The 24,653-nt window shown below is 45.1% G+C and overlaps 1 protein-coding gene across 2 annotated transcripts in view; it reads right to left on the reverse strand.

Moving 5' to 3' along the window:
- The window catches only part of ELL (elongation factor for RNA polymerase II), a 51,718-nt gene that overhangs the window by 17,089 nt on the left and 9,976 nt on the right, over positions 1 to 24,653 (reverse strand). For both annotated transcript variants that reach the window (XR_005954983.1, XM_041465806.1), the window contains exons 2-5: positions 11,540 to 11,587; positions 6,574 to 6,695; positions 6,110 to 6,273; positions 2,974 to 3,227 (exon numbers count right to left, since the gene is read on the reverse strand). Coding sequence is in view for 1 of the 2 variants with exons in the window: in XM_041465806.1 (XP_041321740.1) it covers positions 2,974 to 3,227; positions 6,110 to 6,273; positions 6,574 to 6,695; positions 11,540 to 11,587 (588 nt within the window). In the remaining variant the exon portion in view is untranslated. The remainder of the gene's footprint in view (positions 1 to 2,973; positions 3,228 to 6,109; positions 6,274 to 6,573; positions 6,696 to 11,539; positions 11,588 to 24,653) is intronic.

Genomic DNA, 24,653 nt, shown 5'->3' on the forward strand with positions numbered 1-24,653 from the left:
GCAGCTGTTAGTAGTGTCAGAGAACTAGGAGAGACTTTAATATTTCATTTCCTTATTATTAAGATTATTTAATCAAACTGTGCCTTTCCTTTCGCCTTGTCACTGCAATAATTCATAATGAGTTTCTAAAGCACATCCAGTTGAGTAGGAAATAAGTCATATCTAAAAGAGATTATTCAGCTTGGGGAGCCTGGACCAGCACAACACCACTTGATGGAAACACCTGGAAATAAAGCCTTAATGGGAACAGGCAGTTCACTTATCACACCTGTCCCACAGCCAAAATGGGGCAGTTTATGGCCAAAGAGGAACTCTCAGGGCGATAACTTGGTTAACAATTGCCAGGAGATAATTTCTCACTAATGAGCCAACAAAACAGGCCACAGAGAGCTGCTTTCTCAGGGAGCTGTGAGGAGAATGCCCTGGGACCACCTGGATTTTATGGAGAACTTCTCCAGGGCAAGAAGAGAACGTGGGATTTCCAGCTTCAGGCCAGCAGAGCACTGCAGGGAGCTCAGCACACTTGCACCAGCAGCTGCCTGACATTTTATCCAACCCTACCCCGTGGAGTTTCCCCACAAAACTCTGCATGGTGCCTGCACAGAGAGGAGAAGCTGCTGGAATGGGCAGAGCTGGATTAGAATGGAAATGACTTGGGAAAGAGTTACCCCGCTTGGATCAGTCTTTCCACAGCCTGACTGAAAATTTAACTTCTTGCTGTTGGTACAAGCCTGAAAATCCAGAGTTGGAACAAAGCAAAGAGCCCCAGTGAGGCTTTCACAGAGAGTGAACCTCTCCTGGGTGATCCAGAGTGTCATGGAATGGTTTGGTCCCATCAGATTCCAAGGGCAGGGACACCTCCCACTATCCCAGATTGCTCCAACCTGGCCTTGGACACTCCCAGGGATGGGGCAGCTTCTCTGGGCAAGCTCAGCTTGCAAGTTTCAAATGAAAATAAAGCCTTCAATGTGTTTGTGAAGAGGGATAAGGAGGCCCAGGTGCCAAATGCTCTGCCCACAGCCAGGCAAAGCCAGCAGCTGCAGCCCAAATTCCCTGCTGGAGCCCCTCAGCTCGGGGACTGCTACCCTTGAAAGTGGAAAATGCTTTTATTCAGTGCTTGGAGATCTTGTGCATCTGTTTAGGGATTACTGTTCTCCATTCAGGACGTGGCTGTGCTCAGGGATTTCTATTATCCACACAGCAGGAAAATGCCTCAAAAACAAGCAAAGGAGTGGGAAGTCTTGAATGAACTGAAGATGCTGCTGATTCCCCTGCTTTTGCTTTAGGGAGGCTACAACCTAATATAAAAATATTAAAAATCTAGGCATTTCAGAGCAAAAGGCTGCACAACCACCATGGCAAACTCTCCCGATAAGCAAAAAATAGAAAGCCCAGTTATCAGTTTACATGACAAACACTTTGTTTTTCCTTTCAGTCCTGTCAGCTTTCCAAAATCCTGAGCCAAAATACAACAAGAATTTGAGCTGTGTTTTACATCGAGGTATCCCTGTAAACACACCCAGGAGACAAAAGCCAATCCAGGTTCTCCTTTACAAAAAAAAAAAAAAAAAAAAGAAAACAAAAAAGCACCAAAACAACAACTTCTCCCAGAATTTCTCTGTTTCCTGCCTGTTCCTGGAGCCTGGAAAGAACAACTTGGATTTTTCTCTGCACAGAGGCTGAGAGCTGCTACCTCCTTGTTTTGCTCGTGTGGGACTCTGCAAGCTCCACCCCAACCCTCCCAAAAATAGAAACCTTGCAAAATGAGGCAAAAAGGCCGCCAGGAACACGGAGTCCTGCGAGAGAGATGCAAGAGCACAATGAAACCCACACCTAGACAGATTTAGCTGCGTAGCTTTAACACAGCCTGTAATTTTTAGCTTATCTGCGTCTGCCTGTGGATGGGAGCCCTGGGAGGGCTGAGAGGGATTAACTTTACGAGCTCCACGTTCACAGCCAAGGCAGCGCTCAGCCCGAGCAGGGCGGCCCCGTGGCCGGCGCCGCACGCGCCGCTCGCCCGCCAGGGCTCGGGCACAGCATCCATCAAAAGCCACCAGCAGAAACAGAGTTTTCTCACTCTGAAACTCAGGGAGAGAATTGGAAAAAGTGCTGCAAAAAGCGCTGCTGGGAAATTAAGGGCTCTGGGATTAAAGTCTAAGGAAGGAACGAGTTGTGCCAGCTGTGACTCTGTTTTTAATACGACCTGCCCTGTGCCCTTGGGCAAAGTGAACTCCTGTCTCACTCTTTATGGAAAGGAGGAAAAAAGAAAAAAAAAATAAGGAGTTTTTTTTCCAGAATCGATTCCAATCCAGAAGAAGGCAGCTGCAGCATTTAAATAAATAGCCATGATGTGTTTAATAAAGCAATGAAGGTGTTTACTGCGAGGCCTAAAATGGCACCTTTAATGTGACTCAAAGTGCTAGGAACTGATTCAGCTTGGAGACAGCTTTCACACTTGACACACAAATGATGTGCTTGGCAAGGAGCTGCATGATCTTCACACCTGACCACTGGCACTTCCAAGCAGGAAAGGCTCTGAGGAGTACAAAAAAAACCTGGGGACATCTTTTCCTTCACATACAGAACTTGTACCAATATAGAGCGTTGCTCCTTTACATCCATGAGAATAAAATAGAGATTTAGAGGTTATAATCAAATAATTTGTAGATCCTCTGTTAAGAGAATCCTCCCCATGACCAAGCAGAAGTGTCCCTCTAAAAGGGACTGATGTGGTGAGCCAAAACCATCCAGCTTGGTTGCACCCCCCTAACCCGAGGCGTAGCCACGGGAGGCTCCTGCTATCTCTGCACCAGCACTGGGAGCTGAGAACTGTGTCCCCCACAGCCTTTAGAGTCACATTCAGCTGCAGCCTGGAGATAACAGATTCCACTGCCACGGGAGGGGTGGGGTAGTGCTGAGAAGACATTTTTTTTTTCCCTTTACCTAAATCGTTGCCTTCATCAGAGTACAAACCTGTTGCAGAAGGTTATCCAGCAAATCCTTGTCCTGCTGAGAAAGTCCATCCTTCTGCAATCTGAGAATAAGTTCAGGTTTCTTATAAGGCTTTAGTGCCAGTAAGTGCACAACCCTATCTTTGAAGGGTCTCTGGGAAATCGCACTATTGCCTCTCTTTATTGCACTGGCAAGGTTGACTGGCGTTGGGCGCTTCCTGGAGGGAACAGCATCGGAAGCTCCTGGTGCAGGTTTACGCACCTGAACCTTTTTGCCTAAAATGAGATGAGAATAGTGAAGTGCAGCAGTCACCTCGCAAAGGCCGGTGGGCTGTCACCACATCGGGAGTTCACCACAGCCCTGGGAAAGTGCCACGAGGTGACAAGGAAGGACAAACACCACCAGCACGCCCCCTCGGTCCCGACGCGCCGCCGGAACGAGCATCCCGTGAGGTTTATGGTTCGTGACAAGCTTGTAACAAGTAAACAGCAACACCAAGCTCTGGAAACCTGAGCATTATTGGCCACCAGCTCACATAAAGCTCCCTTTGTCTGCCAGCTTTTCATTTATCCCAAGTGCACGTATCCCCCACGGTTAATCGAACTATTTTTTGCCCTCCCTACGAGAAGAAAATTCTGCATTATTATGTAGAAGAGTGGGAAATACGGAGTGGAAAGACCAGAACTGGTCAACGAGCGGCTCCCCGCTGCTGAGCTCAGCAAAAAAGCTCCTCCAGCAGATGTTTCTGCTTTTAGAACAATAGGAACTTTATGGGGCTGGGTCACCTCCCTTCCCCCTCCAAACACAGCCCCATGAATGGGGCTGACACTGGGCCATCAGCCTATTCATGAGGGTGCTGCCTGTGCTGATGGAATAAGCCCTTCTCCGCTGCAGATAAGGGACAACATAAAGCTGCCTCAGAAGTGCATCTCAGCTCCATCCCCACTGAGGTTCTTGGCTGCTGACAGCACCATCCAGCAATTCATTTTTTCCCGTTCCTACTGAAAAACAGAACGCTCACACCATCTCTCAGCAGAGCCCAAATCAAAGCATAGGGACCGTTTCAAATCCAGGAGCAAAGCTACCAAAGGCAAACCAAGCAAAGCTGAAAACAAAACGTGTGGGTTGCAAGGCCTAGAAACCTGGAGATCCAATCAATAATCACTTGGGCTGGAGAAAGTGACCTTCACTAGGACAAACAACATCCAGCATTTACTGCAAGTGTTTGGGAGGTTTATTCCAGCAGGGCACTGCTCCATTGCTAGGAAGCAACGTTTGCAACTGAGTCATCTGAAGATACTGGGGATTGTCTGCACTGTTTGTTTTACTGAGCTGCACATTGCGTAACCCAGGCCCCATTTCCTGGCTTTTTATTATACACCACAGTGCTGGGAGAGGAAGCACGAGCCATCCTCAGCAGGGCTGAGGGGAGGTGAGAGGGGGAACAACACCAATTCGCACGTTAAACATCCCACAATCCAGAGGTCAACTGGATTTTGTTTCCAGAAATGGGACAAGAGAAGATTCGTCAGCTTTCTAGAACTGCCTTAACTCTTGCCAGGTCATGAACAGTAAAAACATCACGTTGGGAGGTTTCCATTTAAAGGCTGGAGCCAAAATGTGCAGTGATAGGAAAAGAAAAAACCAAGTTAAGCCAGGACACAAAGGATTTTCAAATATTTATACACGTGCATGTCTGTGGCTGCATGCACACGTATTTAGTGTGGCTACAAGCACACATCCCCTGCAGCTTTACCTGCAGCTATCTATTTACATATCTATTTATTCAAGTGTCAGCTCACATCTGTAAGTTCTGCTGCTCTCCAATTTCAACATTTCCTATAAATTTTTCCACATCTGAGCTGCCTGGAAGGACTCCACTGGCACTCAAGTGCTGAGCTCCGTGTTCTCCTGGAAATGTGAGAGCCAGCCCTGTCCCTCCAGCCCAGGCTGCAGGAATCAGCTGATGCTGCTGGCACACCAGGACCTGCAGATCCCACACGAGGACTGTCCTTCCAAGCCCTTCCTTCTTGGAGCAGAGCTCTCCTCCTCAAACACTGACATCTTATCTAGGAGCCCTGTGAGCACACGCTCTGCCCCTGCTGCTTTCACACGGCTCTGTCTCCATTTCAGGGCAGTAAAAGGTTTTAGCCAGAAGTATTTTTAATTTTAAAAAGTTTTGCACCATCTTTCCAGGAAGCAAATTGCTTTGAGAATCTTCTCCCTCAGAAGCTTTAACTTCAGGCACTTACTGTAATGTTCTCAAAGAGGAGCTAAACAAAATAATCTTCTGGCCTACGGGAAATCAATGCATTTCCTTCCTGATTACTATCTCCTTTCTCAGCTTTGAGCACTTGGCTGCTGTGACAATGAGTCTGGGTCAGTTCTACATTTTGCAACTCAATCCTTCTCATCACAGATCCTCTGAGAAGAGACTGGCTGCAGATCACATGGGCTGCAGGAGAAGCAGCTGCCTCAGGAAAAAAAAAATAGCGAAACTGCATTCTGGTTACTGTTTGTGCCCAAAGTTTGTGAGCTGAGCTTAAGCAGGGCCCTGAGCCCTGGGTCTCTGCAGGCTCCCTGTGTTATTTGCCATGGTTTTATCTCCTGTGCTAAGGCTTTCCTGCTGCTGTCACAGTGAGAAGGGCTGTGCCAGGCTGCTTTAGTGCCTGTGTTTATGAACAGAGGGCACTGCTGCCTGTGTCCTCCCTGCCATGGTCCCGTGGGGCACAGCTGTGACACGGTGGTGGCAGTTTTAGCTGAGCTGGCCAGGAGCAGGGACACTGGGAGGGCTCAGCAGGGAGCCATGTGACAGATGTGACCTAACGCCAGAGCCACGCCACTGCACATGGACAACCCTCAGTGCTTCAGGCTGGGTGGCACCTTAAAATCACCCAGTGCCACCCCTTGCCACGGGCAGGGACACCTTTGGGTTGCTCCAGCCTGATCTTGGACACCTCCAGGGCAGCCACAGTTCCCTTGGGGTGACGATGGAAGTGACGACAACACAACACAAGAGCAGCCCCCTAAATCACCCACAAAGAACTACCAGGAACTTTCCAGACTGCCACGATCAAGCCAACAACATCAGGATTTGCCTCCAGAGCCTGCTGAGTCCCAGATGGAGTGCAGAGCCCCAAAAGGAGTGGCTGCTTACCTACATATCTCCCCCCAGGTTTAATGACTATGGCGCTCCGGCTGCGAGTCTCCTCCTCTGCCTGTGCCATGCTCTGCCTCGCCTTCTGGTAGGAATCATCAGTAGCACACACGGTGATTTTATCCTGTATGCTTCCCAGGCAATCCAAATGGATATTGCCATTGCTGCAAGAGAAATGCAATGGAAAAGGTACTCCTGACACTGCAAAGGGACACCAGGCTGGCACTGGGGGACAGCTGGGGGGTGTTAGCTGAATAATAGTGAGGGGACACATAGAGGACCTGAGAGGGAATCAGATGCTTCCCAAATAAAACCACATCAAAATAGATCAGAACGACTCTGAAAATGAAGAATGTGCATTAAGCTTTGTTAGGGAAAAGATGCTCCAGAAGAGAGGATTAAAAAAAAAAAAAACCCCAAACCAAAACTAAAAAAGGCTGGGTTTTCCTTGGATGCCCACTCACCTGGACACATACTGCTGGATGCAGTCAAAGCTCCCCTGGGGGCTGTCCTTGCCAATATTGGAGAGATAAAAGGTGAAGGTCCGCACTTCCGCCGGTCGATCGGGCCTCGGGATGGCGATGTGCTGCTCGGGAGAGGAGGAGCAGGAGGGAGAACATTGGTCACCAGGGTCACCCCAGGCTCAGGAGAGCTCAGTTCTCCTGCAGCCAGGATGCTCTGAGGCATTTTGCAACAAGGAAAGCACCTGGGTTACTGCACGGAGAGGCTGCCAGAAGAATTCACTGTGCGCAGGGGGAAGGAAAAGGTGACTGAGGGAAAGAGCAGCTGAAGATGGATGTGGCTGTGAGAGAACAGAGCCCACAACCACCTTGTTCTAGGAATCTGACCCAATTCTATTGATTCAGCCTCAAAACAGACTCGCTCCCACTGTTTATACTCAACGTAAAACACTCGAGGCTCGTTTCTTTCCAATTACTGATCCAGCACTAAACATAGCACAAGCCAGGTCACTAGGTAGCATGCTTATTCTTTTTTAAGAAATTATAATTCCATAACAAGATTTCATGGCTCACAGTAGAGTGTGACGCTGCTGCTAAATTAAATATTTAATCAAGCATTAAGTGTGCTCCACAGACAACTCCACAGCCATCCTGCATTGTTTTTTTCAAGCCCCCCGCCCCCCACAGCCATTCATTTTTCAAAAGGGAAAACTGTCTCCCCTCTGCATTCAGGATCCAACATAAATGCCAGCATCTGAGCTCTACTATCACATCAATATTTGATAATTAAGATGGCTCCCAGAAGCTGAGACAGAAGGAACACCAACCCCAGCCTATTTTAGGCCAGGCTTTACCACATGGATTTATATTTACCCAGATTGCCACATCTACGTAGAAAACACACACTCCCAGCAAGCCAGCCCGTGGCATCCACACATGACTGTGCTGGGACAGGAGGGGTTTTGGGTGGTTTCCTTCAGACCTCAGACGTCTCCAGCAGCCTGGAAAACCCAGGGATCTGTGTCCCTCTGCTAAACCACAGGATGTTCTCAGAGGCAGCAAGAAGCTCTTGAGCCGAGCCCGAGCACGGCGTTTCCCTGCCCTCAAACAGAGCTCCCTTCTTCCAAAAATGAGCCAGAAACCCAGACTTGTGCCCTGCTTTATACAAGAGGACAAGTTATCCCCAGGATCCTGGTATGAAAATACTGGGAGCAGATTTTTTTGGGTGCTGCTGGACCCTCCCTGAGCAGCCTCATTATCTCCCCTGCCAAACGTGTGCCGCAGCCCTTGAGCCCTTTTAATCTTTCCTGGCATCCTCTGCCCCCACCCAGGCAGGGGGAAGAAAATTCCCTTCTTCTTTACCAGAAGAGGCAGAGTTATGTAAGCAGCAGACTTGGGGGGGGGGGGGGGGATTTTGCAGCTGGAAATTTGGTAGGAATGGGAAGAAGAGGAAATACTCAACAGGGGGATGGAGCTGTGCTGCACCTGAGCCTGGAAAATAAAACCTGCAGGATGTCACCAAATCACATCCCCACACACCAAAGAACTTTCTCCTCGCTCCTGCTTTACCCACTGGAAAAACCAGCTGCTGCAAAAGCCCCAGGTTTGGATTTTTGTAGGGTTTTTGCAGCATTTCCAGAGGCTGTAAAATGAGGCAGAGTCACTTTAGTACTGAAAAGTCTCTCATGTGCAAGCTGGCCGTTATCTAGGAATTATTTTTAGCTGAAAACAGAAGGTTTCTTAAGCCACCAAATCAGCATGGTGACTGCTTTGAGGGAGCCCTAATTTTGGTGCTGGGTACTGCACCAGTAACCAGAGACACTTAAAAATAGCTCAGTACAGATGTAACTTCTGTTTTCTTCTTTCAAGTAACATTCATCTGTGGACAGCTCGCTCTGAACTGAGATTTCACCTCCCTCTCTTAAGACCAAAACTTCATCCCAAGAAGCAGGGGAAATGCTGTATTTTCCAATCACAAAGCAAAGACGTTTTGCTCCCAACAGTCATTCTAAAAATGCTGCACACACACGTGGGTTTGGCACCTGAGGGGTATTTTTCCCCCCTCAGTTCAATTCTGCCCCTGCTTTCACCACCCCACAAGCACCTGCAAATTTCAGCCAGCCTAAGCTCTGATTCTGCATGTCTTTTCACCAAAATAGATGCATTTTCAGTAATTCTAGCACAGCTCTGCACACAATCTGTAATGCTGTGGTACTCCAGCTCTTAAATTCTAATTTACGTGCACACTGCAACGAGAAAAATGCTCAAAACTCCATCAAAACTCATGAAACTACCCAAGAAAATCCACGAGGAAAAACTGACAGCCAGGTGCTGCTCCTAAGGAATATCCATGGTCCCACTTCAGAGGAACCCCCTGGTAAAAACAACCTGGTTATAACAACTGAAATTCTGATTATTACACAGAATAAAAGCCTTTAACAAGAGCAGCATCAATACAGAGAAACACATCTCAAAGCAAAATCCCCAAAAGTTTTTATCAGCTCCTGTGAGATTGGATCCAGACCAGGATGCAGGAGAAGTTTTGTCCCTTGTCACTGGAACAGCTGTTTTATTTTGGGCTGCAACCACTGACTTCCTCCTTTCTGCTGCCACCTTGCTGACCCTGGGTTTTATTCCAACAATTCCCTTCCCTGGTTAATTAGTGTCTCAAACATGGAAGTTTCTTTTTCTGCGTATTAGAAACTGAAAGTATTTTTGACAGCTTTTAGAGTAACACTAGAACAGGGCAAAACACATGGATACAGTAATTTAAAGGCTTCTAGAGAATTAAATTCAAGAAGCAGCAGTTTGTTAAAAATCTTCTTTTATATCCTGCCTTCTTAAATCATCAAGTGAAGCTTTTCCCTCTTGAGAGAGAAATACTTGCACAGAAAATTCCCACTATTAAAACCTGACTGCTTTAAACCACACTGTCACTTGTGCTATGCACAACCTTCCCACCCCAAAAAATGAATGGGATTCTCCACAACTGCCTTTTTTTTTTGGGAAACAAAACAGGAAGGCAGCAAATTGGGGAACTGAGGAAGAATGGAAGAAATAATTTACAAATAAGCAAGCAAAATGTTTTAATGCTTAAAAGTAAAATATGTTTTAATGCCAATCCTCTGGATGTGAGAGCCTGGTAAATTCCTGGAATTATCTCTTCAGCCCAACTGATGGAGGATCCCTCGAAAGCATTTCAAGCCTCAGCTCCTTAAAAAGCAGGAGAATCCTGACGTGCAGAGTCCTACCCTTAAAAGCAGATGGTTCCCCAGCTGCCAGCTCCTTGTCATACCCAGGAAAAATAATAATAAAGGGACAAAGAGCTCTTTCTGTGCGCTCCCATGGAGCTGCAGCTCTCTTCAAAGCTCTACCTTTGGCCTTTCCTCGTCAGTGCCATTAATTAAGCACTGAGGAGGAGCAGGCAGAGGTCAGCTCTGGCTGCCACATCCTCCCTCCAGCCCAGCCCAGCCCTCCTGGCTCCTCTCCTTCTCCAAGGAGTGACACTGCAGGTGCCAGGCAGCTCCTCCACCAACGACTCATCCCTGGGACTTCAGGGCTCAAACAGAATTAACTATTTTTGTATTTTTAAATAACTGTATTTTTATATTTTTCATTTCTAGAAGCAGCTGTAGCATTTGGAAATATTTTAAATTAGCCCCAGAAATTAATATTTGTTGCTAATTCTTGTCCATATCAGATCCCTGTGGAACCCACCACGAGCAAAGGCTCAGGACAGAGAGCATTTTAAGCTGTTCTGATCCCTTTTGCTACATTTCCTTCAAGGAAAAACATTCAGAGGAGGCATTTCCAAAACTTAAACACCTTTACAAGAACAGTCAGGTGTAGATCCTGCTTCCAAAGGGAAAGGAAAGCGTTCCCAGTGCTTTTAGCCTCTTTATTCCATGAGCAAAGCTCATCAAATAAAGACACACCAGCCACCCTTCAGTTCTCCTCCTCTCTTCTGACTGTGCCCAACCTCAGTGGCAGATTTTGATCTCCACTTTCATGCTGAGTTTTCAGGGAAGTTTAAGTCTAAACAAAGTAAAAAACCTGGAAATTGCTCCTTTCTTTATTTCCCAGGACAAGAAGGTTTGTATTTTTTTTCTAAACTTATAATAACAATCATGTCTTTCCTGCTATATTTTCTGTGGACTGTTAGTGAGAATAATATCACAAAGTAGGATGTGGGCAAGGACAATGTGCTGGGTTTAATGTCCACTCAATCCAAGCCTTTTTAAAAGCTTTAATGTGCCAGTGCATAAAAAATAACCAGAAGTTACAGCTGAATTCCGATTCTTGAAAAAAAAAAAAATTAAAAAAAATTAAACTCCCTTTCTTTATGCAGAAACTAAAGTTAAACACAGGCTTTTTTAGAAATAAAAGGTATCTAAATGACATTTTTCAAGTTCACTGAAGGGCTGCATTGCTTTACCAGAAACACCACCACGTAAATCTCAACGTTGTCAGCAACTGGCATGACAGGCTGGTTCCAGGGGCTAAAAATATCCCAGAGTTCTGTCATCGGAACAGAAGTTGGGGAAGTAAAACTCCTAAATCTAAAATAACTTCTGGTACTCCCAGAACTGCAGTTACATTAAATAAACCTCCAGGACATTCAGAGCAGCCTCCAAGCTCTGCTGCTGGAAGGATTTGGGACACAAAAATTCTTGCAGTGAGTTTAGCACGGTGTTTTCTTGGGATGCAGGTGAGGATTCCGTGGATTTCTGCTTCCTTTCTTTTCCCTCTTCTACCTAATTCATAAATCTGAATTTTCCATGGATTTAGCAAGGTTAGGAAATAAAGAGGAGTGAAAAGGTTTTAGAGAGAGAGACTCCACGAGCAAACACCTTCCTGGAGCACACCTGAAGCTCCATCTCAGCAATCACAGCATCATTCCTTGAGCTGGAACAGCCCAAAATTCCTCAATCCCATTAAATGGAAAAGAACTTTCCAGGGACAAACTTACCCCTTGGCTTCCTTGAAACTGGATGACTGGTTTTGACGTCACAGCATCCTATAAAAACAAGTGGAAAAACAAAAATTACCTCAGAGAAATTCTAAACTCAGCCAAGTTCACCAAGCCACGCTCAAGATTGATTTTTCACCTGGTTTTACTTTGCTTATTTTTTTTTTTTTTCAAGGGGAAAGGTCAGGGAAGTGTGTATTTCAAGCAAGAAAGCAAAAAAAATATCCTGAAACAGTGATTTGTACCAGGAAAAAGGATAAGCTAAGGTCATCCTGAGCTCAGGAGAGGAGCAGCTCTTGGTTCCTCCTGACCCCTCCACCACATTTTGGGCACAGAACAGCTCAGCTTTGATGCTTATGTAAGTTTTGAGTTAAAAAATGGACACTTGAGGGGAAAATTTATTCCAGTTCTCTGCCTGAGAGGACGCAAAGCAAATTTTTTCCAGGAGAAAGCTGGCAATCCTTTGGAAAAGCAAACTGCAGCTCCGTTGCAAAATCCTGTTGTTGCTTTGCCTGTTTCAACAATTGGCCTCTTCCTCCAGGCTCAGCTGCTTACATTTAAAAAATTGTATTCCTGTGACTCTAAAACTGCTCAGTTTCAGCCTTTTTGCCTCGCTGTCATTTTAGAGATCCCAAAGACATTTCAATTCCAAGTCTCACCTGAGTTTTTAAGTGAAGAAAAAAGAACCAGACCCAACCCAAAGCAGGCTGAGTTTGGATTCCTCCAATTCCAGCAGAATTGGGGCTGTGGATGTTTTCTTTCCTAAATCACACAAAGCATCCAAGACAGGAATTGTGCTCCGTGGGACTCGTGGGACCCCATTGTGAAGCTTTCCAAAGGGACTGAAGAATTTATAAATAAGTTGAAGGCATCATTTATAAGTGAAAATGTTGTCATGTGTATGGGAGACACATTTCCATGGGGAAACCACCAGGAATTTGGGAAAACAAGCCCAAAACATGAGGTGGATTGTGCTGTTTGTGTCACCCAATCTCCAACGGATCAATTTCCAATAGATTAGAGAAATAGATATTTAAATTTTAACAGCAAGGAGTTAAACAGCTTGAAATTCATGAATTTAACCATCCCTCAGAAAACTTTTCCAGCCTAGCAGTGAAGAATCTCAGGTGAGACATCAACAAAAAAAATGGATAAATTCACCAGCAAAATAAAAATCCTTTTAGCCCAGATAAACCTAACAAAACCTGGATGGATAAACCCAGCCCAAGACAGAGTCTGAGTCTTTGAAGAGCCCATCCAATAGGATTTTCCAGCCCTGCATCACACCCAGGATCATTACAGGACATTTATGATGCTGAGGAAAGCAGGAACATGCTCAGAGCTGACAGCACTCCCTGAGTGCCTGGATAAAGAATTTTATAGACCCAGAAGAACCTTTAGAAAAGCACCAATAAACAACATCTTGCTCTTGGTACAGAGATCACTGAATTCCTCGAGTGCCACGACACTGCATTCCACAGCACACTGTTCATGCACAGCCTGGCCAGCTTTTTGTTCCCCGTGTCCAGAAATTCAGAGGAACATACTTGAGCAAACAAGCATTTGAAACATGATAAAAATCTGGATTTAAGGAAAGAAAAAAAAAAAAAAAAAAACCAAAAAAAACCCAAACCAACCCATGTGGTTCTTGGACAGCAAATTACAGATTTGGGAAGTTCTGCTCTTTGGTCTGGGAAGTTGTTTAAGGGGAATAAAAAGGGGGTAAGGAGGATGGAAGTGGAATAAGGAGGCAGGAGCAAAAGTCCTGATGCACAAATCAGACATGGTTTAATTACAGGACTTATAAATCCCACAATCTACAAATAAACCGTGAAGTTAAGTGGGTAATATCAGCTTTATGTAAGTTCAATGGCAAAGCTGAGATGTATTTCCCAAAATTCAGCATTTCTGTCTGTGCCTGTTTGGCATCCCTGTGGAGGAACAGTGCTGGAAGTCCCAGCCAGGCTCCAGAGGGGATCACAGGGAACAGATGGATCTGGATGGACACTGCAAATCCCAGGTCCCTTTTGAGGCAGGGAAGGACTTTTGGGGTCTCAGCAGCACCATCCCTGAACCTCCCCTGATGTTCAATCCCTTGGCTACAGCTCCTTCAGGATGCTCATGCAAGAGGAGAGCACACTGCACACCCTGAACTAATTAAGGATGTGACTCTAAGTACCTTTATTAGGTGAAATTAAATCCCTGCATGGACACCTTCATTCAGAATAAAAAGAACATATGAATGAGTGAAACCAAATTAAAACCACATTTCCATTTATATCTTCATTTGGGTTAACTTCTTTGGATGGTTTTGGATGAAAAACCCTGATTTATCAAGAGTTCCTGCTGCCCTTTCCAAAATCCCTCTGTCATTTTCTGAAGAGTCACCTCAGAGTCACTCAATTCCTCTTCCTTAGTGATGCCATGACTGAACTTCCTGTGTTCCAGTTCCTAGAAATGCCATTCCATCCCTTCTGAGTGGGAACAAGGTCTTTGCCTCTGCCTTTCCAATTAAACCAAGTCAGCCCTGCATGCAGCAAATCCTTGGCAAATCAAGGATGCTGAAGAAACCCCATCTTTGTGTTCAAACAAGAGGAAAACAAGCTCCTCACACTTAAATATTCCAGGTATGGCACATGGAAGCTGAGGAAATAATAGGAAGAACAAGAAAGTGTCAATAAAATAGGGAAGAATTGAATGTAAAATGAATTATTTTATCAGGGCTGATTGAAGCTGGCCAAAGGTTTTCAACACCTTTGGAGGAAGAGCTGGATGGATGTTCCTACCCAGGATCAGAAAGGACACTGGAAATACTCAGGTCAAGCAGCCAACTGGAAACCTCTCTGTTTCTTCAGGGAAATACATATAATTAAAGAAGACATCATTTTGGGAAGTTCTGTCGTGTATTTACTGGAATTTATACTGCAGGCTGTGTTCTATGGAAAATAATTGCCTAAACTTAGTATTGATGTGTTTTTCTGTTTTGTTGGATGTTCAGAGCCACCAATGCCCAGAGTGCAGCTGAAAATTTACCCTTATTTGTGTTGGAACAAGGGGACTATTTTCAGAATTTAAAGCTCCTTACAAACAGTTTAAATTAGTAGCAAGAATTCCAATAAATATACAAAGAAACTATAAAATCCTGCTAAGCAAGGCTGGCATCAAGGGGATGTTTCCAACCATCATGTGCAATTCCAGGTAAAACCAGTGCTCAGGTAAAGCTGCTGCACCTCAGGAAGCACTTACAAAAATGGGAACAACAAGAAATTGCTTTAAAAAGCACAAATTTCTGACTCTGTAATGCCCCAAACTCCAGGTTCCTCTTTAATTCTTTGGTTATGACTGGTTTATGTTTCTTTAGCCCACACAGCAAGGTCCAAATTTAGGCAAGGCTCCCTCCCCTGCTTCCTCTGGCACAACTGGGCCAAGGGTGGGACAAAAAAGCCCCAAATCCAGGAGGATCCTCAGTTTAAGCACAGCTGGATACCTGGCAAAAGCTCCTGCAGAGCTCCCCAGATTTCCTTTTCCATTCATATTTTTGCTTTAAACACCCCAAGAGCTTGCAAAGCAAAGCAGAGTCCAAAGGCAAAGCAGATCCACCCCGAGCCAGGAGACACCTCCGAGTCCCTGAGTTCATTAGCAGCAAGAAATTCAAATCCCAGGGGGAAGGAATACCCAGGAACAGACCCACAGCTCCAAGTGAAGCTGTGTGAGGCTTGCTGGAAGCCAATTAGCCCAAGCTGGCCCAGGAGAGAGCCACTGAGGCTGCTCCCAGGACATTCCACTATTCCAAGGCTTGTATTTACCTCCTCCTCCCACAAACTGAGCAGCCAAAAAAGCCTCCTGAATATTCCTTTTTTCATGTCCCATCTATTACTTATGGAATTAAAACGCCGTCTCCCTGCAACACAATTTCCATCTGCAATTTGGGGCCTCTCGAGGATCCTGTTTGAAGTTGAGCACAGATGGGATGGAGTTCTGCTGTGACTCGAAAATTACAGTTTTGCTATTCAAATCCAACATTCTCATGGAAAGAGCCTTGGAAATTCCATGTAAATCCACCACTGTTTGAGGCTTTCCACTCGAGAGAGGTGCCAGCTGCCCAGGTGAGCCGTGGGGATGCTGCTGGAGGATTTTAGGATTCACCCACCTCCTTCCAGGGATGCTGATGGGATCCTGCAAACCCCAGGGAGCAGGAGCAGAGCAGGGCGTGACAGGAGTTCCTCAGGCTGCAATCCTGAAATTATTCCATGGACACCTCTGCTCACTCCTCCTCTCCAAGATAATCCCATTTATCACTTTGATGATCCAGTGCTCTCACAGACCCCCCTCATTTTCCTCTCCCCAACATTTAAAAGAATTTATTTGGGGCAGAAGTGAACACTCCAGCTTTTAACACAAATAATTATTTAAAAGGTTGCTTTTGATGAAGGTTTAAGGGCTGGACTCTCACCAATTACTCTAAACTGTAGTTTGTATTTATTATTTATCATTTGCCTAATAGGCATTAATGGACACATTATCACCATAATATTAAAGCACCTACAAATCCTGCCCAGAAGTACAAGCAGCAATAAAATGCTCAAAAGCTTTTATGTCAGCCAAAATGCTAGGCTGTATGTTTGAAAGTTTTTAATTGCTAAACTGCAAAAGGCACACTGGCTTCTTTGGTTCTAATTGCATCATTTAAAGTGGGCTGTTACAGCACAAATGTTGCTTCCTCAGTAGTTTAATTTTCCAGGGTTAAAAATTGAGTGTGTTTCTATAAGATCTAAAATAAAGGCGTTTAAAGTGTCAGCTCAAAAAACCCCAACTTGATTTGCTGAAATTTATGGCTATATTAAAGAATTTTACAATTCCCAGCTCCTCAAACTCACAGAATTTCATTCACCATCCCCAGCTCCAAAGTTACAGAATTTCACCATTTCCAGCTCCAAAGTTACAGAGTTTCACCATTCTCCGCTCCAAAGTTACAGAGTTTCACCATTCCCAGCTCCTCAGAGTTACAGAATTTCACCATTCTAATAAAATTACCAATTTTACCAGGAAGCATCACCAGCAGGCTTTGACATCAGCACACACTGAGCATCGTCCCACTTGAAATGCAGAAAACCTCCACCTTTGTGGAAAGTTTAGAGAGTAAGACACATGATTAAGTTAAAAACCAAACTGTAGCCTAATGGAAATGCTTTGTCCTGCCCTGTACAGCAGAAAGCCAGGCCCTAAATGGACAATAGCCTGTATCAGCAAAGCAGAGAGCAATTAAACTCCACTGTCATCAAGATGTCACCCCACAGGCACGAGAGCTGAGCCAGCCATGCAGCCTGTTCTCTCTCGCATGCCTGGAGCTTCTGATCTCAGCTAATCCAGGTTAAAAAGCTCCTCCTGAACAAAATGCAGTGTATTTGTTGGGTCCCTGCTGCAGAATTCAGCTGGGGACTCAAACTGAACCAAGCTGTGCACCCTGCAGCTCCAGAGCTCCTCTCCGCTCCCTGCAGTGCCAAGGCTCCTCCAGGCAGGAATTAGGGGAAGGAGATGGAATTAGGGTACATGAAATCCCATGGCTCCCCAAATACCCATCCCAAAAACTCAGGACAAGGGATGGAGGTGGAGGCTCTCCAGCCTGAGTGACAGGCTGCAGCACATGGTGATTTTTGCCAGATTCCCACTGGTTCTTTCATGGAATAACAGAATTATTTGTGTTGGCAGGGACCTTAAACCCCATCCAGTTCCATCCCCAGCCATGGGCAGGGACACTGCCACTATCCCAGGTTGCTCAAGCCCAGCAAAACTTTTTTGTTTCAATTTGGTAACTCCAAGTAAAACTTTCCAGCGCTTCAAAGGAATCTTTTGCTTCCTAGCACATCATTAAGTGATGATTTTTCTGTATTTGCAAGAAAAAAAAAAAGCTTTAAACTCCCAAAGAACAGACAGCTCTGATCCTTTGGTCATCCTCAGCAACCTTGGGAAAGGTGGGTTTGGGAAGGGAGCTCCAGCTCCCCCACACACCCCAAAAAATCCTGGGACAAACCTGGGACTCTGCTCCTGACCATCAAGCCAGGATGTTTGGCCAGCACAAGGTACAGTAGTTTTCCACCAGGAAGGAAAGCTGGGCACAGAGGCAATTTAGGCAATGCCTTTCAGGAAGAAAATGAAAAGGAGGTTGAAATCCTTGGAGAAATAATTAAAGTATTGTGAATTGGTATCGAGTTTGCTCAGCCCACTGTGGAGCAGGAGACTTTGTTTGGCTGGAGCAGAGCCTGGCTCTGGCAAACAGAGCAGCCCCATCCACTGGGCTGAGCCCTTCCCCAGAGCAGGAAGCACCAAATGCCTTCCTGCAATCCCTGCTCCCAAATTTCTAAGGCACTGCAGGCACAAAAACTGAGGAACTCTTTCATGAGCACAGATAGGGATTTGCTCTGCAATAAATACAAACACAGAGAGAGAAAAGGCTGCAAGGAGAAAATGCTCTGTCTCCAAAGAGAATTCCAGCTTGTTTATGCAGAGCAGGCACTTGCAGAGGACACTGAAGAGTTAAATCCACCTGTCTGCAGGGAAAAAAGGCTCCCCTGCCAGGCTGTGGGGAGACACACTGCAAGAGGACAAGAAGACAGGTTCATTTCAAGAGCTACAACATTTTTATTCCCTTTGGAATGGCCAGTCAGCCACTGGATTCATTGCTGCTTCACTGCTGGATGGGGTCTGGGGGCTCTGTCTGGCTGAAGATGGAAAGCAGAGGAACACCACCCCAAAAGCAGCAGGAAACCACCCCAAAAGCAGCAGGAAACCACCCCAAAAGCAGAGGGAAACCACCCCAAAGGCAGAGGGGACTCCAAACCCAGCCCCAAAAACGAGAGGGTTTCAAACCCACCCCGAAAGCAGAGAGGTCAGGGGGAAGGTGGGTGGCAAAAAAGAGGAAAAGATCAAAGAGGGTTTGTGGCACCACGGGCTCCCAATTAACTCAGCCACAGCTCCAGATCCCAGGAGCAGAGGCAGGAGTTGGTCTCCTGTGGGAATCCAGCTTGGGAGACTCTGGGCACGTTTCCCAACGGGACAGTTCTCCTTTTTTTTTTAACTTCATGTTTTCCCTCTTTGCTTCTGCACTGAGTTAAGGCAGACCTGCTCATTAAGGAGAGCAATAATCATAAAGTCTCATCACCAAGCTGCCACAAGGGCTGTAATGATGATTATCTGCAGTTTAATCATGACAAACTCCCACCAATCCCACTATTAACAAGATGGGGCTGCTCAGGGAGGCTTTGTCAGAGGACCAGGAGCCAACTCCCACGACTTCCAAAGGCTTAGGGAGGAAAGGTTTTTGGAAGGAAAAAAGCTCCTCTGCATCCCTGTGCAGCTTCCAGTGTTTAGAATTGATCAAAGCAGGCAAAATCAATTAAAAATGTCTATAATGAAAGAATTACTAAGTCACAGAACACGGTGCCCATTTTTTCGTGTAATAACCCAGGAGTTTCCTTCCTGCAAGTAAAAAAACCTCCCAGTTTTGATACAATTACTGCATCTCCCCGAAAAGGAAGTTTCATTTTGTGTGAGTGGATTTCTGCATCCGTTACTCCCTCCTGAAGGGTGTTCCAGACCCTCCCTGACACTGAGAGCCAGCAGCCCTCAAAGCTATTTTAATTTCATTACTCAGTGCTGCATTCTTGAGTCAAAAGTGCCCATTCAAACACCTTTACCTTTATTTCAGTCTTGTCCTGTTCTCCTTGAGACAGAGGTTCAAGGATCCCTTTTCCACAAGCACACCAGAAATCAGCAGAATTCTGCACTAACTCTTCTTTTTATCACCCTTTTTCCTGAAGGGATTTTTCTCCTCTAACTCTGACTGAAAGCAGTAAAAGGTAAAACTGGGAAAGCATAAAACAAGTTGCAACAACATTTCCCAAAGCTCTCCTCCAAAGATAATGCTGTGCTGGCAAATTCATTGCAAAAAAAAAAAAAAAAAAATCTAGAAATAAGTCCTACTGTTTTATGACTTGCAACTAATTTGAGGAAGAGTTAAATGAACAAATCCCAATGCTCATCCCTTATTAAAAGTAGCAAATCTGGAGTAGGTTGCTTATACAGGAAAGAAGAAGTGGCTGAAGTAAAATTAATTTGAATTTAAGTCTGCTCACATGGCCTGAGTCTGTCCCTCTCTTGCAGAGCTACACTGCCTGGCTTTGAGCAGTTACAGTAAATTAAAGACAGGGGAGAAAAAAGGAAGGTAAATATTGGTATTTCTAAAGTGCAGGCAAAGGAAAGCAAACCCTTAGATTTGTTTTTCAAACACATGGATTTGCTTTCAAGCACTGTTTTCAACAAAAAACAGTATTGCAAAATGAAGTTTCCTGTTCTGCCTCCCTATACTGGAAGTACTAATAATATTAAATATGCTATTAAATATGATATTAAATATGATATTAAATATTCCTCTAAGAGAAGTCCAGCAGTATCTGCAGCATCTGCACACATCTGCATTGCAAGACAATTCAGAGACCTCAGTTTGGCAAGAATGCCATTAAGACATCCATGCCCAAAATTCCCTGGGTAATCATCTCTTGCATGCAACACTGCTTGTTTTTGCAGTGTTTTATTGGAGTTATCAGATGATCCTGTTAAATTGGGAAAGGACAGAGGGGAAGAAAACAACACCACAACAACAAAACTGGCAGAAGGAAACGGAATCATCCAAAATTCCCAACTCTGCTAAAGGTGACCAGCAGTGCTGGTTTTCCCTGGAGGATTCACTTGTTATGAGCCAAGAATTCAGAAGGTTTGGATGTTCTCAGATTAATATTTTAAGAGTCATTCCTGTCTAACAAGACACCTTGAATGAAGCCTTCTGTGCTCTCTCTGGCAGAAGAGGGAAGTTTGCTGATTTTGAGGTGCTGGAGATGTGGCCACCTCTGCAAGAACCCCAAAAACCTTGTGGAAATGACAAGAAAAACAAACTTCCATCACACAAATCACTTGGCTCGCTGCTGTCCCTCTTGGAGACGGCACTTTTCCCTGATTTTAGCCTTTCTCAAGCAATTCAGCAATACAGTTTTGGGGCTCAGAGGGTAAAATAATTAAAAGCTTTTCCAGGACCAGCTGTATCAAATGTATCTACTACAAGTATTTTGCTTTCTGCACTGTACAAAACACCCAACTGCCAGAAGAAAACGTTTCCCAAATTAATACAGAAAAGTGTGTCACGATAGCACATCTTAACTCCCCCTCATCCCCATCATGGATAAATAAAGCTTCCAGAACTGATTAAGACACCCAAGCTCCTCCATCTGAGGCTGAGGGCCACACAAGAGATGGGAAGTGACTACAGAGCCACATTTAGGGCTGGGATTTGTTCCACTGGCCCCTCCAGAAGTTTTTCCTTAAATGAAGCATTTCAGCCCAGGTTCAAACTCCCCCACCTGTCAAACACAGGTAATGTTTCCCAGATGGAAAGCAAAAAGCTGGATCAAACCTGCAAACCAGGGATTCTGAAATCCTAGGAAAACCATGGAATCACTGATTCCCTGAGTTGGAAGGGATTCCTCACAAGGAATATCAAAGGCCAGCTCCTGGCCCTGCACAGACACCCCAACAATCCCACCCTGTGCCTGGATGGGGATCCTTGGAAACAATCACAGAGCAGCAGGAGGCACATGAAGGAAGAAAATTAAAGTGTATTAAGAACAGCTTAATAAACAACTTGGAAAAAATTTTTCAGAGACAACAGCTCAGGCACAATTTTAAAACCACAACCTTTAAGTTAGACTGAAAAGTAAGGATTCATTTAAATCCCATTTATGCTGGAATGCCCAAGGATTCCAGCACTGGCTGGCTCCAAGTCTGCCTAAGAGAAAGGAAGAAGGATACTCTTGAATTACACCAGGTGGATTTCACTGAACACTGAGGCACCTCAGCTCACACTTCAAGTACCATTCCAAGAATAGTTTTATAAAAACACTGAATGGGTCCAGTCAGCTACAACTCAGTTAAAAATAAATCTCTTAAATGCCTTCCAATATACCTGCATTGCTGTGTTCTTCAGCAACCTGTGGGTTTCCAATTACTATTATTGTTTTTAAGCTGTTTTTCTTTAACTCATCAGGTTAAAAAGCCACACAGGCACAAAGAGAAGCTGGCTAAATACAGCTCCAAAATTGTCAGCAAATGCACACTTCAGAGAGAGCTGGTGGAAAAATCTGTCAGTTTGGCATCTCCAGCATTATATGTAACAAAACAAGGTAATTCACCTTTTCAGCCCCAATCAAGGTAACGTGGCTGGTCCAGCCAGGATGTTCTTTGGAGCAGTTTTACTGTGTCAGGCTGCTCACGCAGAGCGAGCTGAGACACTTAATACGTGAAAATTAAAGCAAGAGATTAAACACAGCAACACTGGGTTACAACTTATAAAACAGGAACGGTGAAATATCAGGAGCTGACGGTTGTTTCTGACCTAGTTTTCACTGGAGAACAGTCAAAGAGCCGAAAAGACTGAGGCGAGGCTGAAGGTGCTGAAATTCCAGTAGTGCTGGGGAACAGGATTAGAGGAAAAGCCTTCAGACATTCAAAGGACTGAGGGAGTGCCACGGAGAACAGGGAGGTTCAAGAGCTTGGGTTCAGTGGCAAGTGACATCCTGGGGAGCAGGAGGGACAGGAGGGCTTCAGCCAGGTGGGGATGAAGTCAGAGGTGTTGCAGGACCTCCTCAGTGGGGCAGCAGGAGGCCAAGTCGAGGAGGAGAGAAAACCTCAAACGCAGGAAAGAATCATTTTTAAAAACATCGTGCCTGGATTTTCAGGAGGTATTTTCGTTGCTTTTCTTCTGAGCACACAAATGTGCTGTCAAACACCTGGGCTCATTTGAATAACAAGAGGAAAAATTAAACTCCTTTATGCAAGAGAACTGCAAGTACCCAGGAGAGACCCGGGGAGGGGGAGCTGGTGTGAGGAAAGCCAGGTGATCCCATCCCAGTAAGCTGTTCACATGTCTCCCTCTATTCTGCAGCTCCAAATTTATTTCCACCAGGCAGCTCCACGCTGGTTTTAAGCCTCATTAAGGAACAGTATGTTGCTGGGCTGACATGTCAGATTTTTAAATGACCTTTGTACCAACAACAGCGTTACCAAGCTGCTAAGAACATGGGGACAAAAAAAAAAAAAAGAAAAAAAAGAAAAAGCCAAACAAGTGGTTTTCCATGATTAGGAGAGGTAAGTCGTGGCTGTTTGCATTTATCCGAGTTCCAAAAAAACTCCCACCTGTCAGTAAAGCCAGCCATAAAAAAAAAAAAAAAAAAAGAGCAATTCTCTCTGAAGGGCAACTGTGACGGCATCAGCACTGCTGGCCATTCTTAACCTGGGACTTATCACACAAGGTAAACAGGAGTGACTATCAGTTAATGAACAACACAACCCCGAGGCTGAATTTTAAAGAGCGTTTTCTCCACTGCAATCTTTTAATGAAAATACAGCAGTTCAAACCCACCGAATTTGCTTACGAAAGTCTAATTTATTTTAGGACATATTAAGACACCAGGGCTGATTCACTTGCCTATGTGCTCATAAGGTGGCTTAAATGAGCTGCTGAAACATCAGAACGATCCTTATCTTCCACAGGGCTTTACTCCTTTTCTTGCAAGGGAAAAATATAGAAAGACAATTGAGAGATCAGATTGACAAACCCGTTCAACCATCCCGGAACAAATCTCACCTCACACTGCTGAGCCCAGGAAAACAAGCCTGGACCAGTTCTGTTTTCCTTGTGCCCAGCTATATCCTATTGACACTCGGAGGGAAGAGTAATTACTAGTCTGAGAAAGTTCTGCTGAAGATGATCTTCAGATGTTCCTCACACAGTCACAGACAGCACTGCTGGAAGAGGCTGAGATAAACCAAAGTCAGAGCCTGGATCCTGAAGGATCCCAGAGAAATCCCACCAGCAACACCCCACGAGCCAGAGCAACCTCAAAATCTAAAGCAAGATGCTCAGACTCAGATTCTTTTGGCCTCCAGGCAAACAGAGGTGCTCCAATGCCAACCAGGACAGAGGGAATACAACCTGACAGACACCTGGAATTCAGCAGGGGTGTCACCCAAACTTCCTGCCATCTCCACAGGGGAGAAAGCAATAAAGCACTCAAATATTTCAAGTTTTCTCCTATCACTGAGGGAAACTGCCCAAGAAAAATCCAGCTGAACATACTGAGCAAGAGAACCTCTCTAGATTTCCTACCACGATAGAACCTTGTGTTACATACCCTCTGCTAACAGCCTCCTCCAGCTTCCAGGGATGCTTTCTCCAGGAGAAAAGTGAAGGCAGTTGCCTGAAGAAGTTAAATTAGGTGCTGCCTTTACTTCAGCCAGAAGCACAGAACCTGCACTGTTTCAGCTACCTCTGTATTTGCACTGCCAGGCTGGTCAGTAACAAACCTGATCCAAAAATAAAGCGACAAACAGTGAAAGAAAGAACACACTCTTCTCAACTGGCAAAAATCTACCTAAAAAATAAGTTAGATGTTTCTTTGCTCTCCGCAAGGACACCTGAGAAAGTTCAGGTTACAACGAATTCCAAAAATAAACATGAAAAATTTTCAGATAAGAAGAGGAAAAACATACCAGGGCTGCTGACCAAACAGGGAGCGACCACAGTGCCACGAAAAGACTCCCCAGGTCTGAGCCCAAAAACCCTCAGAGAATTCAGACATTCAGACAGAGAATCTCTCTTGCCTGACAGAGGCAGTTCAGCCAATTCACACATGCAAAAGAAGTGGTGTGGCCACTGAGCCGGCACTTAATTGTCTGACCAGAATTTTTGGTCTAAATTTAACAATCCAGGCAAGTCATCGTTAGCTGGAACGTTTTGCTCTCTTAGCCCATCTGAGTTAAGGTAAATGTGTTTCTTCCTGCTGTCAGCGTCAGTAAATTTAGTCTTAATGACAAGTAAAAGGTCTGGAGATGCAGTTAAATGGCTTTAATTGTATGAGAGAGCTCAAACTTGCAGCCCGGTGCAGGCAGCACCCACATTAGGTACAGCTCCAAATGGTTGCAGGAAGGTTGTGGAAACATGCCTGGAACTATAACATCAAACCTTCCAGGTAATAAATCTATTTCTTCTCCCCCTCCACGTTAAGAA

This window comes from Pyrgilauda ruficollis, unplaced genomic scaffold, assembly GCF_017590135.1.
Source record: "Pyrgilauda ruficollis isolate IOZ18807 unplaced genomic scaffold, ASM1759013v1 scaffold192, whole genome shotgun sequence".
In the NCBI taxonomy this organism is placed as follows: Eukaryota; Metazoa; Chordata; class Aves; order Passeriformes; family Passeridae; genus Pyrgilauda; species Pyrgilauda ruficollis.